At 42.7% G+C, this 17,199-nt stretch overlaps 1 protein-coding gene across 1 annotated transcript in view; it reads left to right on the forward strand.

Moving 5' to 3' along the window:
- Positions 1-280: 280 nt before the first annotated feature.
- Positions 281-17,199, forward strand: part of ADAMTS20 (ADAM metallopeptidase with thrombospondin type 1 motif 20) — a 171,226-nt gene continuing 154,307 nt past the window's right edge. The window contains exons 1-2 of the mRNA XM_084639016.1: positions 281-382; positions 1,371-1,717. Of these exons, the coding sequence (XP_084495142.1) occupies positions 292-382; positions 1,371-1,717 (438 nt within the window). The 5' untranslated portion in view covers positions 281-291. The remainder of the gene's footprint in view (positions 383-1,370; positions 1,718-17,199) is intronic.

A 17,199-nucleotide genomic window follows, 5' to 3' on the forward strand; every position in this document is an offset into this window, starting at 1 on the left:
GCAGAGAGCGAGCCGAGAGCGAATGCCAGAGTGCAGGCGGGGGGGAGCCGGGAAGGGGCTGCGGAGCGGGCAGCGTTCTGAAGGGGTAGCGGGGAAGCCGGGAAAGGAAGAGACAACGCAGGGGACCAGGGTGGGCGCCAGGAACATGAAAGAGCCGAGCCGTGCGGGGTCGGCCCAGCCGGGTGGCGGCTGCGGCTGCTGAAGCGGGCGCTGCTGCTGGAGCAGCGGCGGCGCGGGGGGGGGCGCGGGGGGGCGGGGGAGCTCCGCGGCGGGGCGCCCCCGGAGCGAGCCATGCGGGTTGCGAAGTGGCTAGCGGGTCTGCTGTGCCCGCTCTCCCTTCTCATCACCAAGTCCTGGGAAGTCCGGTTTCACCCCTCGCAAGGTAAACAGGCGGCAACAAAGAAGGCTGGGCTCGGCCCCGAGCGGCGGGGCGTCCCCGGGCAGCTGGAGGTGACACCGCGGCGCGGTGCTTTCGAGGAACGCGGCGCCCGGGTGGTGGTGGCGGGGCGCACGCGGAGGGAAATCCCGGCTCCCTGGAGGGCGCTGGGAATGGTGCCGCTGATGTCAGGGGGGCCGGGGTTTCACCCCCCGTTTGTAAGTGCAGGGAAGGAGGGAGGGGTGTGTGTGTGTGTGTGTGTGTGTTCAGCACGTGCCCGGGTCGCGGTGCGTGTGTGGGGGGCCACGCGTGTGAGTGTGGAGCGCATATTCGTGTGTGTTTGTGCGGTGTGTGTAACTGGAATGGGGGGAGGGGGTGAAAAGGAGAGAGGGGTTGTGTGTGCCCTGAATGTGTGGGGCGCAAAACGGAGTGGGAGTGAACGTGTAGTACCTCGTGTCAGTGGGGGGGGGGCATCTGTGGGGAGGCTGTGGAGCCTAGGTTGGCGGGGTGGGTCAGTAGGGACTGTGTGGCATAGGGTCTGTGAGTTGGGTTGTGGGAGGCAGGCTGAGTGTGGTGCATTACCCCCCCCACACACACACACACTGTATGTGAATGGCACTGACTTGCGCCTCTGCTTTTTACCATGGGCATGTCAATGGAAAGGAGGCACACAGGGCAGTCTTCAGCCTCCTGCTAAGCATGCTGGGGGTCGGGGGGGGCACACAGTGTGTGGGGGTGTAGGAGGCCGGTCGTGTGTACGGTAGTGGGAGCTGGTACCTACAGTATGTACGAGTGTTTGGAGTGTGTATGCACTGATAATGTATGTCTCCTGGAGAGGAGACACAGGAGGGATTCCTTTGGAGACCCAAAGTCTCCTTCCTGACCCATGTCTCCTCAAGTAAGGCAGCTGCATGTTAGTGGGCAAATTTTGGATAAAAGTGTGGCTTATTTCCACACTATTTGGTAAGGATGGCTCTCTTTCTTCCTGTTGCAGAGACCTTAGTGAAGGAACTCTCTTCCTACGAGATAGTCACACCTACCCGAGTGAATGAATTTGGAGACGTTTTCCCTCACACACATCACTTCAGGAGGAGGAAAAGGAGCTTGGAGGCACCAGGGGAGCCTGCTGCTTTCAGGACACATTACCAGCTCAATGCTTATGGGCAGCTCTTCCAACTGAACTTGAGCACTGATGCAGGATTCATTGCTGCTCATTATAAAGTGATGCATGTGGGGTCCCCACAGGAGCAGCCCTCCTCTGACTTGCGCCACTGCTTCTACCGGGGGCATGTCAATGCACAGGAGACACATACGGCTGTCTTCAGCCTCTGTGGTGGCCTGGTAAGCATGCTGGTTATTGCTTCCTATTCTCCTTCATTCATTTCTTTCCCTGTTTGAAAGAGGCTCCTTTGCAGCAGAGCTCAGTCTGAAATTCTCAAGCATTATTCGAGGTAGCTGGTCATGCCAGGAGTATGTGTAGGTGTTGGCACTGTGTTGTATTGATGATTCTTTTTTGGTGAGCTATACGCATGCCATTTTCATAAGATCTGCTACTGGCATATTATAGGATTGTTTGGTATGGCATTTTAACACAGAAAAAACTCTGCCTCAGAAATACAATAAACCAGTGTTTTGATTAAGTGATGCTGTAAATCAGCATTAAACATTATATATGTACAGACGGGTAAGAAGTCAGAACTAGTGATGTGGTGTCCTGGGATAGTACAGGCACTAGCCTTTCCCTGGCTATTTCTTCGTCTGCTTCCACAAATGCTGTAGGACAAGAAGATGAAGAAGAGAAGCTCCCAGTGTTCCCTGTGCCACAATCATCCAAATCTTCTGCATTGAAGTAAATAAAAAAACCTTCTGTTGACTTCAGTGAGAACAGAATTAGGCCACGTATATACTGAGCTCATGAGAGCCATAAAGCTAAGTAGATTTGTTTTATTTACTCTTCTGATTCCCACCCTGGGCTACAAAATATGAGAACTGGCCTTTTCTTCTTTATTTACAAATCACAAACTACCCAACACTCTTTGAAGATGTACACTGGCTTCTTCTTTTGCCACTTTTGTCAATTTCTTGTTTTTTCACTGTGATAATACTGCTTTATATTAAAACGAGGATGACATTATAAAGCAGTTATTTAAGTTATCCTGTCTAATATTTGGTATTTTATAGATCAAGCATTCTAAACTTGTAATGATAAAATTGTATCTCAGAGCTTTTTAATATCAAGTAGTACGTATTGACACAGAGTATATTTTTGTTTTAGTTAAACCAAACCAAACCAAAAAAAACCACTTAGAACATATTGCAGATGTGGTAAAGGAGTAAGATATAGGGCTTATCTACATTTAAAACACTACAGCAGCGTGCTGCTCTTCAGTGAAGACGCTACCTGTGTCGACGAGAGGGATTATCCCATCAGCATAGGTATTCCACCTCCTCGAGAGGCGGTTTAACTGAGGTGTTATGGGGTCTGGATTTTTTTACACCTCTGAGTGATGTAGTTACACCAACCTAATTTCCAAGTGTAGACTAGGCCATAGAGTGAGGGCTGTTATGTTCAGTAGACCTGCCATCCAAGCACAATGTTATAAAACATTTCCCTTTAAAAATATGATTGTGTAATTGCTGCTATGTTAATTTAGGACTAGATTGTGTACAGGCCTAGTCCCGTGCTGCCATGCATGCAAGTAGAAGGAGTAAGGCTTTTAGGTCTGGGCATTGGGGGCACAAGGGCTGCATATACTATACTCTTCCCTACGAGCACTTGAGCAAGGAAGATGCAGAAAATAGAGCAGAGCTAGCTGGATGTGAGTGGGGGGATTATGCAGCAATTTACAAAAGGCTGACAAATAGCATACTCCCTTCTGCGACAGTGTTAAAAGGGGAGCCCCAGAGGAAACTATACTTCAGAGGGGTGTCTTTGCTCAATTCCTTCCATGTGCTCCTTTTGGGATGGTGTAACTATGTGCTATTGTATACTCAGACCTGAGCCTGCAGACTTGGTCTAGCCCTAAAACATTGACTATTTGAGCTGAAAAAGTAAACGGTCTAGACCAGAGACTGTTTTCATGTGCATATCCAATCTTGCTTTTGAAGCATCCCTAATAAATACTGATGTACATCATAAAAAATGAAAAACCAACTCCACCCAAAACTCTACCAAAACAAAACACTATATTGCACGTACAATTCTCCCTCTTGGGAGAGGATGAGAAGTTCATCATGTTTAATGTTTTATTGAAAGGTGCTCAGACTAGATTGGTATAATAAGCTGCAGCAAATAGATCTTTCTCCTTTTACAGTTTTCATTATCTAGGAACTCCCATCCCATGTAAAGCAGTTTTTCACTACTTGAAGGGACATCACTAACCTGAAAGGCACAACTATCTGAAATATTTGTACCTATTGTATTTATAAATAATATGTAAGCTTATTGGAACTGAAAGAAGTTAGTGAAAAATATTTTTCTCAGTTTTTTAGTTTATTTGTGTTGTATAGTCAACAGCCAGTCTTTGTCATGTATAGTTTTAAATGGGACTAATCATGGAGAAAGTACTACTGTGAGTAAGGATAGTAGAATTTAGCCCTTAGTTATTTTATAACCCTTTATTGTAATTATATTGGGACAAATCCTGTCTCTTAGTGGGACCCATTTTCTCCATGTTAAACCCAGTTACTTGAGCCTGGCATGTGGAAGTGAAAGGTGCGGGAGAATTTCCCTCATTGCAATTCCCAAGAAATTAGAAGTGAGTGAAGTTTGAAAGGCTGTTTTGAGCCAAGTGATGACAGTTATGTTCTCCAGTTTCATATGCTTCAGGGGAACTGCTATGGACCAATGCTGTAAAAGTTAAGGGGAAAAAACAGGACTTAAAAATGCTACAGGAAAATTAAAATTTTTTTAAAAAATTGCTCTGAAGATGTATACAATGTACCCGAGAGTGATCAGAAGTTTAGTTGGTAAACCAGGTCTCAATACCCACTTAATCTCTTTGGCATCTTTCTCCACTTCCCTGACTTCATCCACATCCTTCAGTACTGCCTCCTAAGTTCCTACCCTCTTCCTGTTTGCATCCCTGACTCCAGTCACCCTCTCAAGCTTCTGCTGCTCTTTCTGACCTCCGTGTAAGCTGCTCCCAAGAGCATATATGGTTGCACAGTACCGAGGGAATGTTGCTTAAAGGCTGTTGACAAATTGTGTGCACTTTTGATGTGTTACATGGCAGAACTTTCACTAGGTTCAGGGATGTAAATGGCAGGGGGAGGTTAAGAGGTTATTAGGGAGTTTGTAATAATTGCAGGAGAGAATCTATAATTAGGAAAGTTGGGGATGCAGTCAAAGGCAGGAGGTTAAGTGGGCTCACAGTTGGACTTCTGATCACTTGCAAGCAGACAATTTACATCTTTTGAGTCATTTCTAAAATTTCAAACTTTATTTTCGTAAGTTCTATTTCTTTGTTTTTGTTTTTACTTTTACTGCATTAGTCAATTTTAGCTTCCTACAAGAGTGGGAAACAAGGTCTCCTGTGGATGTCACTGGCTGCATGTGGACCAAAGTGGCCTCTCAAACATTATCCAGACAGGAAAAAACAAAAGAGGTAAAAATTCATTTAATTTTACAAGTTGATTGAGAAATACAGGGAAATACTATTGAAAAGAATATTTCAATATAGTAGATGACACCGTTATTTAATAATCATGACTGGAGTGAGTCTTCAATTCAAGGTAGCTCCTATCTAAAGAAAAAGTGAGAATTAAAAAAAAATTAAACTATTTAATGCTGTAGAAACAGTAGGCTCAGCCCCTTGAGGAGAATTGTGTTGTTCTTGAGACAGACACAGGGATATGTTGTTGGACTCTAGCGAGATATAAACCATTTTCCGCAGCTGGAAGGATGGGTTGGCCAATCTTTTGCCAAATGTTATCCCCTTCTTTCATTGCAGAGGACTCCAAATCCAGCATGGTTCTATTGTGGGGTTGTATGTGTGGGAAGGGAGTATATGTAGGGATACGTGGAGCCTTTTTGCAGGTGCAGTCCTTGTATGTAGTACAGATCCCAGCTTGTCTCTGCCACACCCAAACTCTGCTGAACATAAAGCCACTGGATCTTCTGTTCCATGAAGCATAGAAAAACAGAAGTGGTAAGGACTAAAGCAGTGTCAGGTGTGTAATAGTCTTCAGAGTAACTTAATTGTCAACTCTGTCACTTAAGCAGAGAATTTTTTTCAGACCCTTCTGGTAACGCCCCTCTTCTCCACACTAAATGTGGCTATTCTGATTTTGGGAGAGGGGGGAGAATTTGGGCCCAAGCGTTGATCTCCAGAACTTACTCAGTGCAAGAGGTTTTGTTTGTTTTGTTTTAATAGGGGGTGGGTGGATCACCTTTCTGGGGATTCTGAAAACAATTGTGTCTGCTACTAAGTAGGAGTGTAGTTGCTTCTTTTCAAGAAAAGTAAACAGTCCTGGAATTTGTTTTACTGAAGTGTTATTTTTAATTATATTTGGTTAAAAATTGGATGGCCGTCAGAAACTGGTACTAACATATGCCAGTGGTTAGACTCATCTGGAATTACATTATACAGATAACAGCCCACTGGTATTTGGTTTTTCCCTCTTTAATGTAGTTAAAGTACAACAGTACTAGTGAGTTGGAATAAATTGGGTTTTCAAAGAAAACTTTTACAGTGCTTGTCACTGGATGCTAAATTTTCCTTTTAGGTAACATTTAATTTTAACTAATAGTTACTTCCTAACTCTGAAGAAGAGATCAGTGTGCAGAAGCTCAGTTAAGCATATAACGTACATGAGCATCAGTATTATATCATGTAACCCTTCTACCCATCAAAGTTGGCAGCAACAAGGGCCGGGTTCAGTATCTAGGGGTTCCTTCCAATAACACAATGCAAAACCGGCTCGAGCCCCCACCCAGTGACCTGGGACAAATATTTACCACCCCTGCTGAGCGCCTCCAAGAGGCAATACTTCCCCTCTCGCAAGCACAGAGTCTGAGTGTAGCAAAAGCCTTTTAATAACAGAGAGAAACAATGTGGCATTATGTTGGGGAAACACCACCAACAGGATTCCTAACACAACCCAAGCAAATTGGGGTGTGTCCTTTCCCTTTGGTTCTTGAGTCCCGCAAAGTCACCCAAAGTCCCAAAAGTCCAACAACCCAGAAGTCTCTGTCCCTGGTCAGTGCAGCCCCAGAGTTCGAAAGTTTATCTGCAGAGTTTTACCTCCCGACCTGGGTGGAGATGGGGAGGGAGTGGGGGTTAAGGGGCACCTTACGTGATCCAAAGCCGATTGCCCACCTCTCCATGGAGCTCTGCTCCACCCTGCCAGCCATCCCACAAATTGCTCCGCTCTGCCAGCTACCCCCATGAGCTGCTCCAGCCATCCCACAAACTACTCCGCTCCACCAGCCGCTCCGCTCTGCCAGCCGTCCCATGAGCCGCTCCAGCTGTCTCGCAAACTGCTCCGCAATATATCTTCAGGCTCCCCAGTACTTAACACTACACTCAGTGATTTCAGCTCTTAGTAAGTTTAGCTCTTTTGTGATTTCAGCTTTTAGTAGCGGAGCCTCAGTGCTGGTGCACCATAGGCCCAAAGCGAATTCAGCTCAGCAGCGTGTAACTAGACTGCTAATAGAATCAAAATTAGCTCTGATATTCCACAGTAGAGAGAGGAGAAAGTGCAATTAGCATATAAGGCTCTTACCAGGGGGCTATACCACCAGATACTAATACCTGTCCCCAGCCTCTCACAATTCACTGAGTTTTGGGACCCATGTCCCTTGCCTAGCGAGTGCTACGTAGTTGATGGCAAGTCCCTCCATCATAACAAAAGGCCAAGTACAGTTCCACTGTCCTTGATTCACATAATCAGGATAATAATTTATTTTTCCTGCCCCAATAACAGAGAAACTGGGGATCCCATAGCAGCCAAAGTGACCATTTGGGCAGCTATGGGCTCATGCTGGGGGGGGGGTGGGTGTGCATATGCAAATGAAATCAGTCCCTGATGTTCTTTTCCACAACTTGCCACAACTCACCACCAGATGTCAGGGTGGAGCTCATCCTGACTCCGCTTACAATCAGATGGGGAAAAGATAGGAAAAATGTTACCAACTGTCAACAATTGACAAACAATCACTCTTTGGACAAATTTAATTGCTGCTGACAAACATTTAAACATTCTGAGTTCATTAGGAATCCTCTATTCTGGTAGATGAAGCTGTAACCCTAAATCTCCATAATATGTCACGGAAATACTTAAGTACTACTAGTATTGTCATCCCTCACCAACACAAATTGGCATAAGAGACAGGAATTTACTCACTGAGTAAAACTTAAGTATTGTTATGTTTATATGTAAGCAAAAAAGACAGGACAGGAATCTGTTCAAACTCTCCAGGCACTCAGTGCAATGAGAGAGAACTGGGAGTTGAATGCTTTATTTTTTCACTTGGATTTTTCAGTTGATTTTTTTCTCTGCTACTTTCTCCCTGATTCTCATGGTTTTGTCTTTTGTGCTCTCGCTTTTCCTTTCTTCAGCATGATTTCTCACTGACACTACTACTCACATACTCTGGCCTGCTTCCTGTTAACTTTCCCTCACTGTCCATTCTTGTAGACAAGGCCAATCTCTAACTAAATGGGTTTTGCATATGTCACACTTGAACAGCCATTTGTAACTAAGAGAATATTTTATTGACAACACAGTTGTCTCAAGGCTCCTCAGTCTCACTTTGCCTGTTTAAGCTCTCAGGTTTGCTTCACAATCTTTTGTTAGGCTCCCCCTCCGCCCCAGTCTAGTCAGGCATTCTACCTAAGGGGACATTTAAATGTGTGAAATAGAAGAATAGGAAAATTATTTAGTGCTCTTTATGACCATATCATGTGAGCATGTCTAACAGGATCTCTCTGCCTCTCATGGCAAAACTCAGTCATTGTGTATGGTGGCTTCTGAGTGATCAAAGGTATCTGCCTCAACTGAAATCAAGGAAGAGCAACCATTAACAGTTGAAGAACCAACAACTCATATGAACCTGTGACTCTAAAGTGAGACATGCCCTTAGAGCAGGGGTGGGCAAACTTTTTGGGCTGAGGGCCACATCTGGGTGGGGAAATTGTATGCAGGGCTGGGGCTAGGGTGTGGGGTGCGGGAGGGAGTGCAGGTTGTGGGAGGAGGTGCAGTGTGCAGGAATGGGCTCAGGGCAAGGGATTGGGTGCAGGAGGGGTGTGGAGTGCAGGAGGGGCTCAGCGCAGGGGTGCAGGAGGGGTGTGGACTGCGGGAGGGAGCTCAGGGCAGGGGGTTGGGGTTCAGGAGAGGTGCGGGGTGCTGCAGGGGGCTCAGAGCAGGGAGTTGGGGTGTAGGGTGCAGCAGGGGGCTCAGGGCAGGGGGTTGGGGTGTAGGGGGTGTTCAGGGGGCTTAGGGCAGGGAGTTGGGGGGCAGGGTGCAGGAGGGTTTTGGGCTCCAGCTTGGCACCACTTACCTAAAGCAGCTCCGGGGTGGCAGCAGCTCGCACAGGAGCTAGGGCAGGCTCCCTGCATGCCTGCCCTGGCCTCACGCCGCGCCACTTTGGGAAGTGGCTGGCACCACGTCTCTGCGTGGCCCCTGGGGAAGTGGGGGGCACAGGGCTCTGCGCGCTGTCCTTGCCGCGCCTCCAAGTACCTCCCCCGAAGCTCCCATTGGCCGTGGTTCCCTGTTTCCGGCCAATGGGAGCTGCGGGGTGCAATGCCTGGAGGCAAGGGCAACGCGTGGAGCCCTCTGCACCCCCTTCCCTCCCGGGCCGCAGGGACCTGCGGCACCACAAGGGGCAATCCTGCGGGCTGGATCCGAAGCCCTGACGGGCCGGATCCAGCCTGCGGGACATAGTTTGCCCACCCCTGCCTTAGAGGCATGACTTTCTCCTCTTTTTCTCCCAGAGTTGTCTTTGATAGCTCACCTGCATTCTGGGCACCAAAGGCTTGAACTATCTCTTCTCCATCACAAACAAGAAAAAGATTTATTGTTAAAGCCACCTCAGTCTTGCTAGTCAAAGCTAAAATAGTGCCCACTCCTGTCCTATATCTTCTTAAATAACATAGGTCTCACTTCCAACGACTCAGTTCAGAGAAGCTAGGCTTCTGTTATCCCAGTTATTTAAGACAAACCTCATGTGTCCCCAAATGCTTCATGTAATATGGATATATCTGAACCTGATTTCTTTGAAGAGGACTCCTGTCCAAATTAGTTATTTTCCCCATCAAAATATACCTATCTTATACAAAAATATCTCTAAATTCTTAGTACAATGAATTCTTAGGACAAAATTGTACTTGATAATAGGTGGGTTGCATCTAATTCTTGTTTCACCCTCATGGATATAAGCTAACATTTTAGAAAGTAAAGTTGTGGACTCCTTATCATAAAGTAGATACCATAGTTGCAAATTGCTCTTGAAAATTCTCTCTTTTCTGATTGAGGGGAATGTCACACTCCAAACTCTCTAGGACAAACATGGACATATTCTCTGCAGAGATCCTATGAATTCTACTGTCACTGTCTTTCACCAATTTTATGCAACCACAACCTTGACTATGTATTGTTGAGCTTTCACCTCTGTATGTGACCCCTCTGAAAGTACACAGAGGGATTTCCACATACATCTTATATTGTATTGTGACACTTACATGATATACGTATTTATTTGGATTTGGACACCTATCCCAGGCTCTGAGTGCATTGACAAATCATTGTATAAACAGTTCATAATAAAAACAAGAAGAGCAGAACAGCAGCAAACCTCATCAGCCAGTCAGCAGGAAACAAAACTTCCACACTTCAGTTTTCCCCAAACTCCACACACCTTCTGCTCTCCCTGGACACATATGCAAATAGATAGTCTTTTAAGCATGCCACAAAGGTCAGCAAATTCTGGCAGCTATTATTATTTCAAACCATGAGGTGTGTGTGGGAGAGTGAATTCTACATCTGAGGTTCCCTCACAGAAAATGACCTGTCTGCAGACCTGCTCTTACAAACCAAAGGGATTTCAGCCTGAGTGCTACAGGTGATCTCAACTGCAGTATTTTCACACAGGAGAGATGCTGGCTCTCATACAGGCAGGTCCCAAACCTTTTCAGGCTTATAGGACTAAACTAACACGTTAAGTTTCACCAGCAAACCAACTAGTAGCCAATGGAGATCATAGAAGGTTGGTCTCATGTGCTCTTGGGGAGAGAGCCGCTTATTAAGCAGTCTATAACACATACTTCACTCACTTTAGCTTCCAGTTGATTTCAGATGTAGCCTTATGTAAAGTGTATTGCAGCAGACTGGATTATGGTAGCAAGGTCTGTAACTGTGAGAAGAGGTCACAATCTCCTGACTCACTGTATATTGAAAAAAGCAGTCCTAGTCACCACTGCTGTTTGATCATCTAAAAACAACTGAAAAGCTACCAGGACCTCAGAATTATGTACTGGAGTGGCACGGAGTGGATATGCGTCCTATCTCTCATCCCTAGCAAAGGGATCAATATAATCTTTGTCATATCTTCTGGTTACTTTGCCAACCTTATCATCGTCATCATCTCAATTTTATTAGTTTTGAACCATGACCAATTTGTGCTCCATGATACAATCTCTACCAGATACTGGGGGGGAGATACTTAATTATACCCTATGAGTCTCACAAACTGGAGATAGAAAACTGGTTGTGATCAGCATAATAAGACTTTAGAATCCAGTTCTTCTCACTAACTCTCCTAATAGTCCCATACACGATGAACAGGAGAAAGCTCTCCAACTGTTAGCCATCAGGATAGGGCTGTGTTTCTGTATTCTTCTTCCTCTAGTGAGAGTGTGAAGTGCCTCCACACAGATCCAGGAAGTTCTTGTTAAACAGTATTTGGGATATTTGAGTTGGTGACAGTTTATTAAATATTTTTGAAGGACAAAAGTCGGGGTATAAGTTCCACCAAAACATATTCATCCAAGAATATTAAAAGAATTGGCACAAGAAATTGCAAGCCCATTAGCAAGAATTTTTAATGAATCTGTAAACTCAGGGGTTGTACCGTGTGATTGGAGAATTGCTAACATAGTTCCTATTTTTAAGAAAGGGAAAAAAAGTGATCCAAGTAATTATAGGCCTGTTAGTTTGACATCTGTAGTATGCAAGGTCTTGGAAAAAATTTTGAAGGAGAAGGTAGTTAAGGACATTGAAGTCAATGGTAAATGGGACAAAATACAACATGGTTTTACAAAAGGTAGATCGTGCCAAACCAACCTGATCTCCTTCTTTGAGAGAGTAACAGATTTTTTAGATAAAGGAAACGCAGTGGATCTAATTTACTTAGATTTTAGTAAGGCGTTTGATACTGTGCCACATGGGGAATTATTAGTTAAATTGGATAAGATGGGCATCAATAGGAAAATTGAAAGGTGGATAGGGAATTGGTTAAAGGGGAGACTACAACGGGTCCTACTGAAAGGTGAACTGTCAAGTTGGAAGGAGGTTACCAGTGGAGTTCCTCAAGGATCAGTTTTGGGACCAATCTTATTTAATCTTTTTATTACTGACCTGGGCACAAAAAGTGGGAGTGTGCTAATAAAGTTTGCAGATGATACAAAGCTGGGAGGTATTGCTAATTTAGAGAAGGACAGGGATACCCTACAGGAGGATCTGGATGACCTTGTAAACTGGAGTAATAGGAATAGGATGAAATTTAATAGTGAGAAGTGTAAGGTCATGCATTTAGGGATTAATAACAAGAATTTTAGTTATAAGCTAGGGACGCATCAACTAGAAGTAACGGAGGAGGAAAAGGACCTTGGAGTATTGGTTGATCATAGGATGACTATGAGCTGCCAATGTGATATGGCTGTGAAAAAAGCTAATGTCGTCTTGGGATGCATCAGGAGAGGTATTTCCAGTAGGGATAAGGAGGTTTTAGTACCGTTATATAAGGCACTGGTGAGACCTCACCTGGAATACTGTGTGCAGTTCTGGTCTCCCATGTTTAAGAAGGATGAATTCAAACTGGAACAGGTACAGAGAAGGGCTACTAGGATGATCCGAGGAATGGAAAACTTGTCTTATGAAAGGAGACTCAGGGAGCTTGGCTTGTTTAGCCTAACTAAAAGAAGGTTGAGGGGAGATATGATTGCTCTCTATAAATATATCAGAGGGATAAATACCAGAGAGGGAGAGGAATTATTTAAACTCAGTACCAATGTGGACACAAGAACAAATGGATATAAACTGGCCACTAGGAAATTTAGATTAGAAATTAGACGAAGGTTTCTAACCATCAGAGGAGTGAAGTTTTGGAATAGCCTTCCGAGGGAAGTAGTGGGGGCAAAAGATCTATCTTGCTTTAAGATTAAACTCGATAAGTTTATGGAGGAGATGGTATGATGGGATAACATGGTTTTGGTAATTAAATATTCATGGTAAATAGGCCCAATGGCCTGTGATGGGTTTTTAGATGGGGTAAGATCCAAGTTACCCGGGAAAGAATTTTCTGTAGTATCTGGCTGATGAATCTTGCCCATATGCTCAGGGTTTAGCTGATCGCCATATTTGGGGTCGGGAAGGAATTTTCCTCCAGGGCAGATTGGAAGGCCCTGGAGGTTTTTCGCCTTCCTCTGTAGCATGGGGCACGGGTCACTTGCTGGAGGATTCTCTGCTCCTTGAGGTCTTCAAACTACAATTTGAGGACTTCAATAGCACAGATATAGGTGTGAGGTCTTTTTTAGGAGTGGTGGGTGAAATTCTGTGGCCTGCATTGTGCAGGAGGTCAGACTAGATGATCATAATGGTCCCTTCTGACCTAAATATCTATGAATCTATAAGAACATAAGACTGGCCATACTGGGTCAGACCAAAGGTCCATCCAGCCCAGTATCCTGTCTACCGACAGTGGCCGATGCCAGGTGCCCCAGAGGCAGTGAACCTAACAGGTAATGATCAAGTGATCTTTCTCCTGCCATCCACCTCCACCATCTGACAAACAGAGGCTAGGGACACCATTCCTTACCCATCCTGTCTAATAGCCATTAATGAACTTAACCTCCATAAATTTATCCAGTTCTCTTTTAAACCGTGTTATAGTCCTAGCCTTCACAACCTCCTCAGGCTCAGAGTTCCATAGGTTGATTGTGTGCTGAGTGAAGAAGAACTTCTTTTTATTTGTTTTAAACCTGCTACCCATTAATTTCATTTGGTGGTCCCCAGTTCTTATATTATGGGAACAAATAAATAACTTTTCCTTATTTACTTTCTCCACACCACTCATGATTTTATATACCTCTGTCATATTCCCCCCTTAGTCTCCTCTTTTCCAAGCTGAAAAGTCCTAGCCTCTTTAATTTCTCCTCATATGGGACCTGTTCCAAACCCCTAATAAATTTAGTTGCCCTTTTCTGAACTTTTTCTAATGCCAGTATATCTTTTTTTAGATGAGGGGACCACATCTGTACGCAGTATTCAAGATGGGGGCGCACCATGGATTTATATAAGGGCAATAAGATAGTCTCAGTCTTATTCTCCATCCCTTTTTTAATGATTCCTAACATCTCGTTTGCTTTTTTGACTGCCGCTGCACATTGCGTGGACGTCTTCAGAGAACTATCCATGATGACTCCAAGATCTTTCTCCGGATTAGTTGTAGCTAAATTAGCCCCTACCATATTGTAGTATAGTTGGGGTTATTTTTTCCAATGTGCATTACTTTACATTTATCCACATTAAATTAATGTGTTGAAATGGATCAGAATGTGTATCAGTGATTTTTATAAGGTTTCTTTTGGGTTTATGGCTCATTCCACATGAAGCAGCACCACCTCCTGACATGGGAGAGAAAAATAATCTCATGGTGTGTATCTTGTTATATTTGACACACAAGTGCATCTGAACTAAGACTGAAAATGGAAACTGATCTCCATTTGCTTGTAAATGCCACTGAATAGCAAAAGAACTAGCTGATTTGCTGTCAGGCTTACTACTTCGATAATTTCTTGCTCTGGTTTGAGTTGGGCAGTTGTGTCCCATTCTGTACTTTGGAAAGTTTGGGGAAGAAGGTGATTATATGTGTGTACTCACCGAAGTGCTATATGGGTCATTAACCATGCCTATCACTCTTCTTCAGGTGTTTAAACTTTCCTTGTGTCTTTGCTGGCCTATCCCAACTTCCTTTCAGAACCATTTTGTGGAAGAGACCCTGGGTTTCCTCACTTTTCACAGACTGTTCCAGTAGTTATTTCTCTTCTGTCCCAGCCTTCCTTAAGATCTTAAGAGAGTTTTGTTCATCTTGTATCAAACAGTGCTTGTTTACAAGCAAACCATTATCTATCACCATTCCAGATATCTTAAACAGAACAAATTTTATTTGGCATGGAATTGAAAATAAATAAAAAATCAAAATAATGAAAGGTAAGTCCATACAAAATATTGAAATAACTAGGCTAATACCACTGTAGAACTCATTAGCTAGGCTCTGCATTTAAATACAAAATATGAGTTAAGCCAGTGGTTTTCACCTTGTGGTTTGCGGACCCCTAGGGTGAAACTAAATTTAGACTATGTCTAAGATTTCCAAAAAGGTCCGCACCTCCATTAAAATTTTTTTAGGTGTCCACAAATGAAAAAAGGTTGAAAACTACTGAGTTAAGCTATATAAAAACCTTATGTGCTAATAAGACCTTTCATCTCTGCTTCCAAGCTGATAGCTTCCTCAGAGGCCTATCCTGTCCTTTTCTTTGCAAGTTTGTATGATATGATGCAGCAAAATGTATGCAAGATCAATCTCTCTCTCTCTCTGTGTAGTTGGTATATTTTTGAGCCCATTTATATTGCAAATGCAACCAATTTACAAAACCTGATTACAGTGCTTTTGACTTCCAACCTAGTTACAATGTGGTTGCTATTTATAGTGTAGATGTGTTAAAACTTCAGACATGTAAAAGTTTGTTAACTGTTTCATATCCCAAGCTTTAGCAAGCTTGTGCGACATGGTTATCATCTACACTGCTAATTGCAACAGTGTTGTAACTAGGTTGTCTGAGTTGGCTGTATTTGAAGTGTAAATAGATCCTTTGTGTAACTAGCATCCCTTTGTTGATAGTCTTTGTGGCTTTATATCTGTATGGTGTAGAACCCAAGTGTTAAACATTAGCATGTTGATCACTACCTCATCAATTAGCTTAAAACTTAATATACATTGAGTTAACTCAAACTTAAACATTGTATTGTGAAGTGTTAACGTCTTAGATTATATTGTTTATTCTTTGTCTCTTGATACACCAACTTATAAGGGCCTCCTAATTTGCATGGTTCTATTTATATATTGTTTCATTTAATTATATATTATTTCAAAAGGAGTTTGTCCGTTTCAGGCATGTGCAACTCCCAGTTAACTCAGTAAGATTTAAGCTTGTGTAAATATGGGGGGAATTTGACTCCATGGTATGTAATTGGGTTTGAGGCAATCATTGATAGAGTCTAGTCAATTGCTCTACAGAGATATTTGGCAGATTCAGTTTGTTTCAAAATTAAATTGAAGTCTTATGTTAAACAAGTTTATTATTTTTGTTTTTATGTAGTATTTAGTAGTCTTTACCATTCCATTGGGAAGTGCTGAGAAACATAGTAATTAATAAATAATAATGCTGAAATCCCATTTAAAATAAAGAAATTGTTCAGAATAGCATGAGTATTAGGAAAATGACTTACTGTATGCTATTTTGGTTAGACTGAAAAATATGCAGTTTCCTTAAATATTTTAAAGAGTTTTTATAGGTTATTCAGGTTTTGGTATATATTACTGTGAATTTCCCATGCCTTATTTCTATTTAATGTGGAAGGTGTTTATTCATGTGATTTGTAATGCTCAGCTATATTGATCTTTTGATAATTCATATGAGCTGAGACTTGAGTTTTCCGCTTCGATTTAGTTGCCATAATATATAAACAACTTTGTTCAGACAATTGGACTTGTAGATGAGATTATCTGTTTAAGTGGTTTAATGGTCATATTTAAGGAAAGCTTAATGCTGTTTAAACTAAGTTAAATCAGTGTTTAATCAGCAGTTGAATTAAATTTTCCTCTCCTGTCCAATCATATTCACATTTCCAAGCGCGCACAATATCTTGGATATAGAACTTTAAAACTGTTTATGCATTAATGGGAATAATGATCACCTGTTGCATAATGTGACCAAGTAACTTTTTATCTTTATGTGTTAAGTGGTCCTTACTAGACTTCTGAATATTGTCATATTTGTGTGTGGCTCATTCTGAGGTAGTAACAAATAGAGCTGGTCAAAAAGTGGAGAGGGGAAATTTTGGAAAAAAAAAACACCCCTTTTTTCAAATTTCAATATTTAATTGAAATTTTGAAACAGTTTGAACAGGTTTATAGTTGATCAAAAAAGGGAAAAAATGAGTGGAAAAATTTGTTGAAGCATATTGTTTGATTTTTAAAATTCAAAATTTCATCAGTCTTGAAATTCAAAAATTTTCTGCCATCTCTAGTAACAAGGGACAGAAACATATGTAGCAAACTTTTTCCTGTTTCTCAGAGTTGAACTAACCTGGGCATAGGCAGTTCTAAATTAGAGTGACAGAGGGGTAGAAATATAGATTCTTAGCTTTTATTTATTTCACTGGGTTTTAAGAACAAATAACAAGACAAGCTCCCCTGTCCTATAAAGTCTTATAATCTCAATTTACAATGAAAATGTGCTATAGTGTACAGTACATCTTCCCATGTAACACACATGAATATTGTTTTCCCTCATAAACTAAATATCACAACTTTCTGTCAA

The sequence above is a fragment of the Lepidochelys olivacea genome (genome assembly GCF_965140295.1).
Source record: "Lepidochelys olivacea isolate rLepOli2 genome assembly, chromosome: 1".
NCBI classification, from domain to species: Eukaryota; Metazoa; Chordata; order Testudines; family Cheloniidae; genus Lepidochelys; species Lepidochelys olivacea.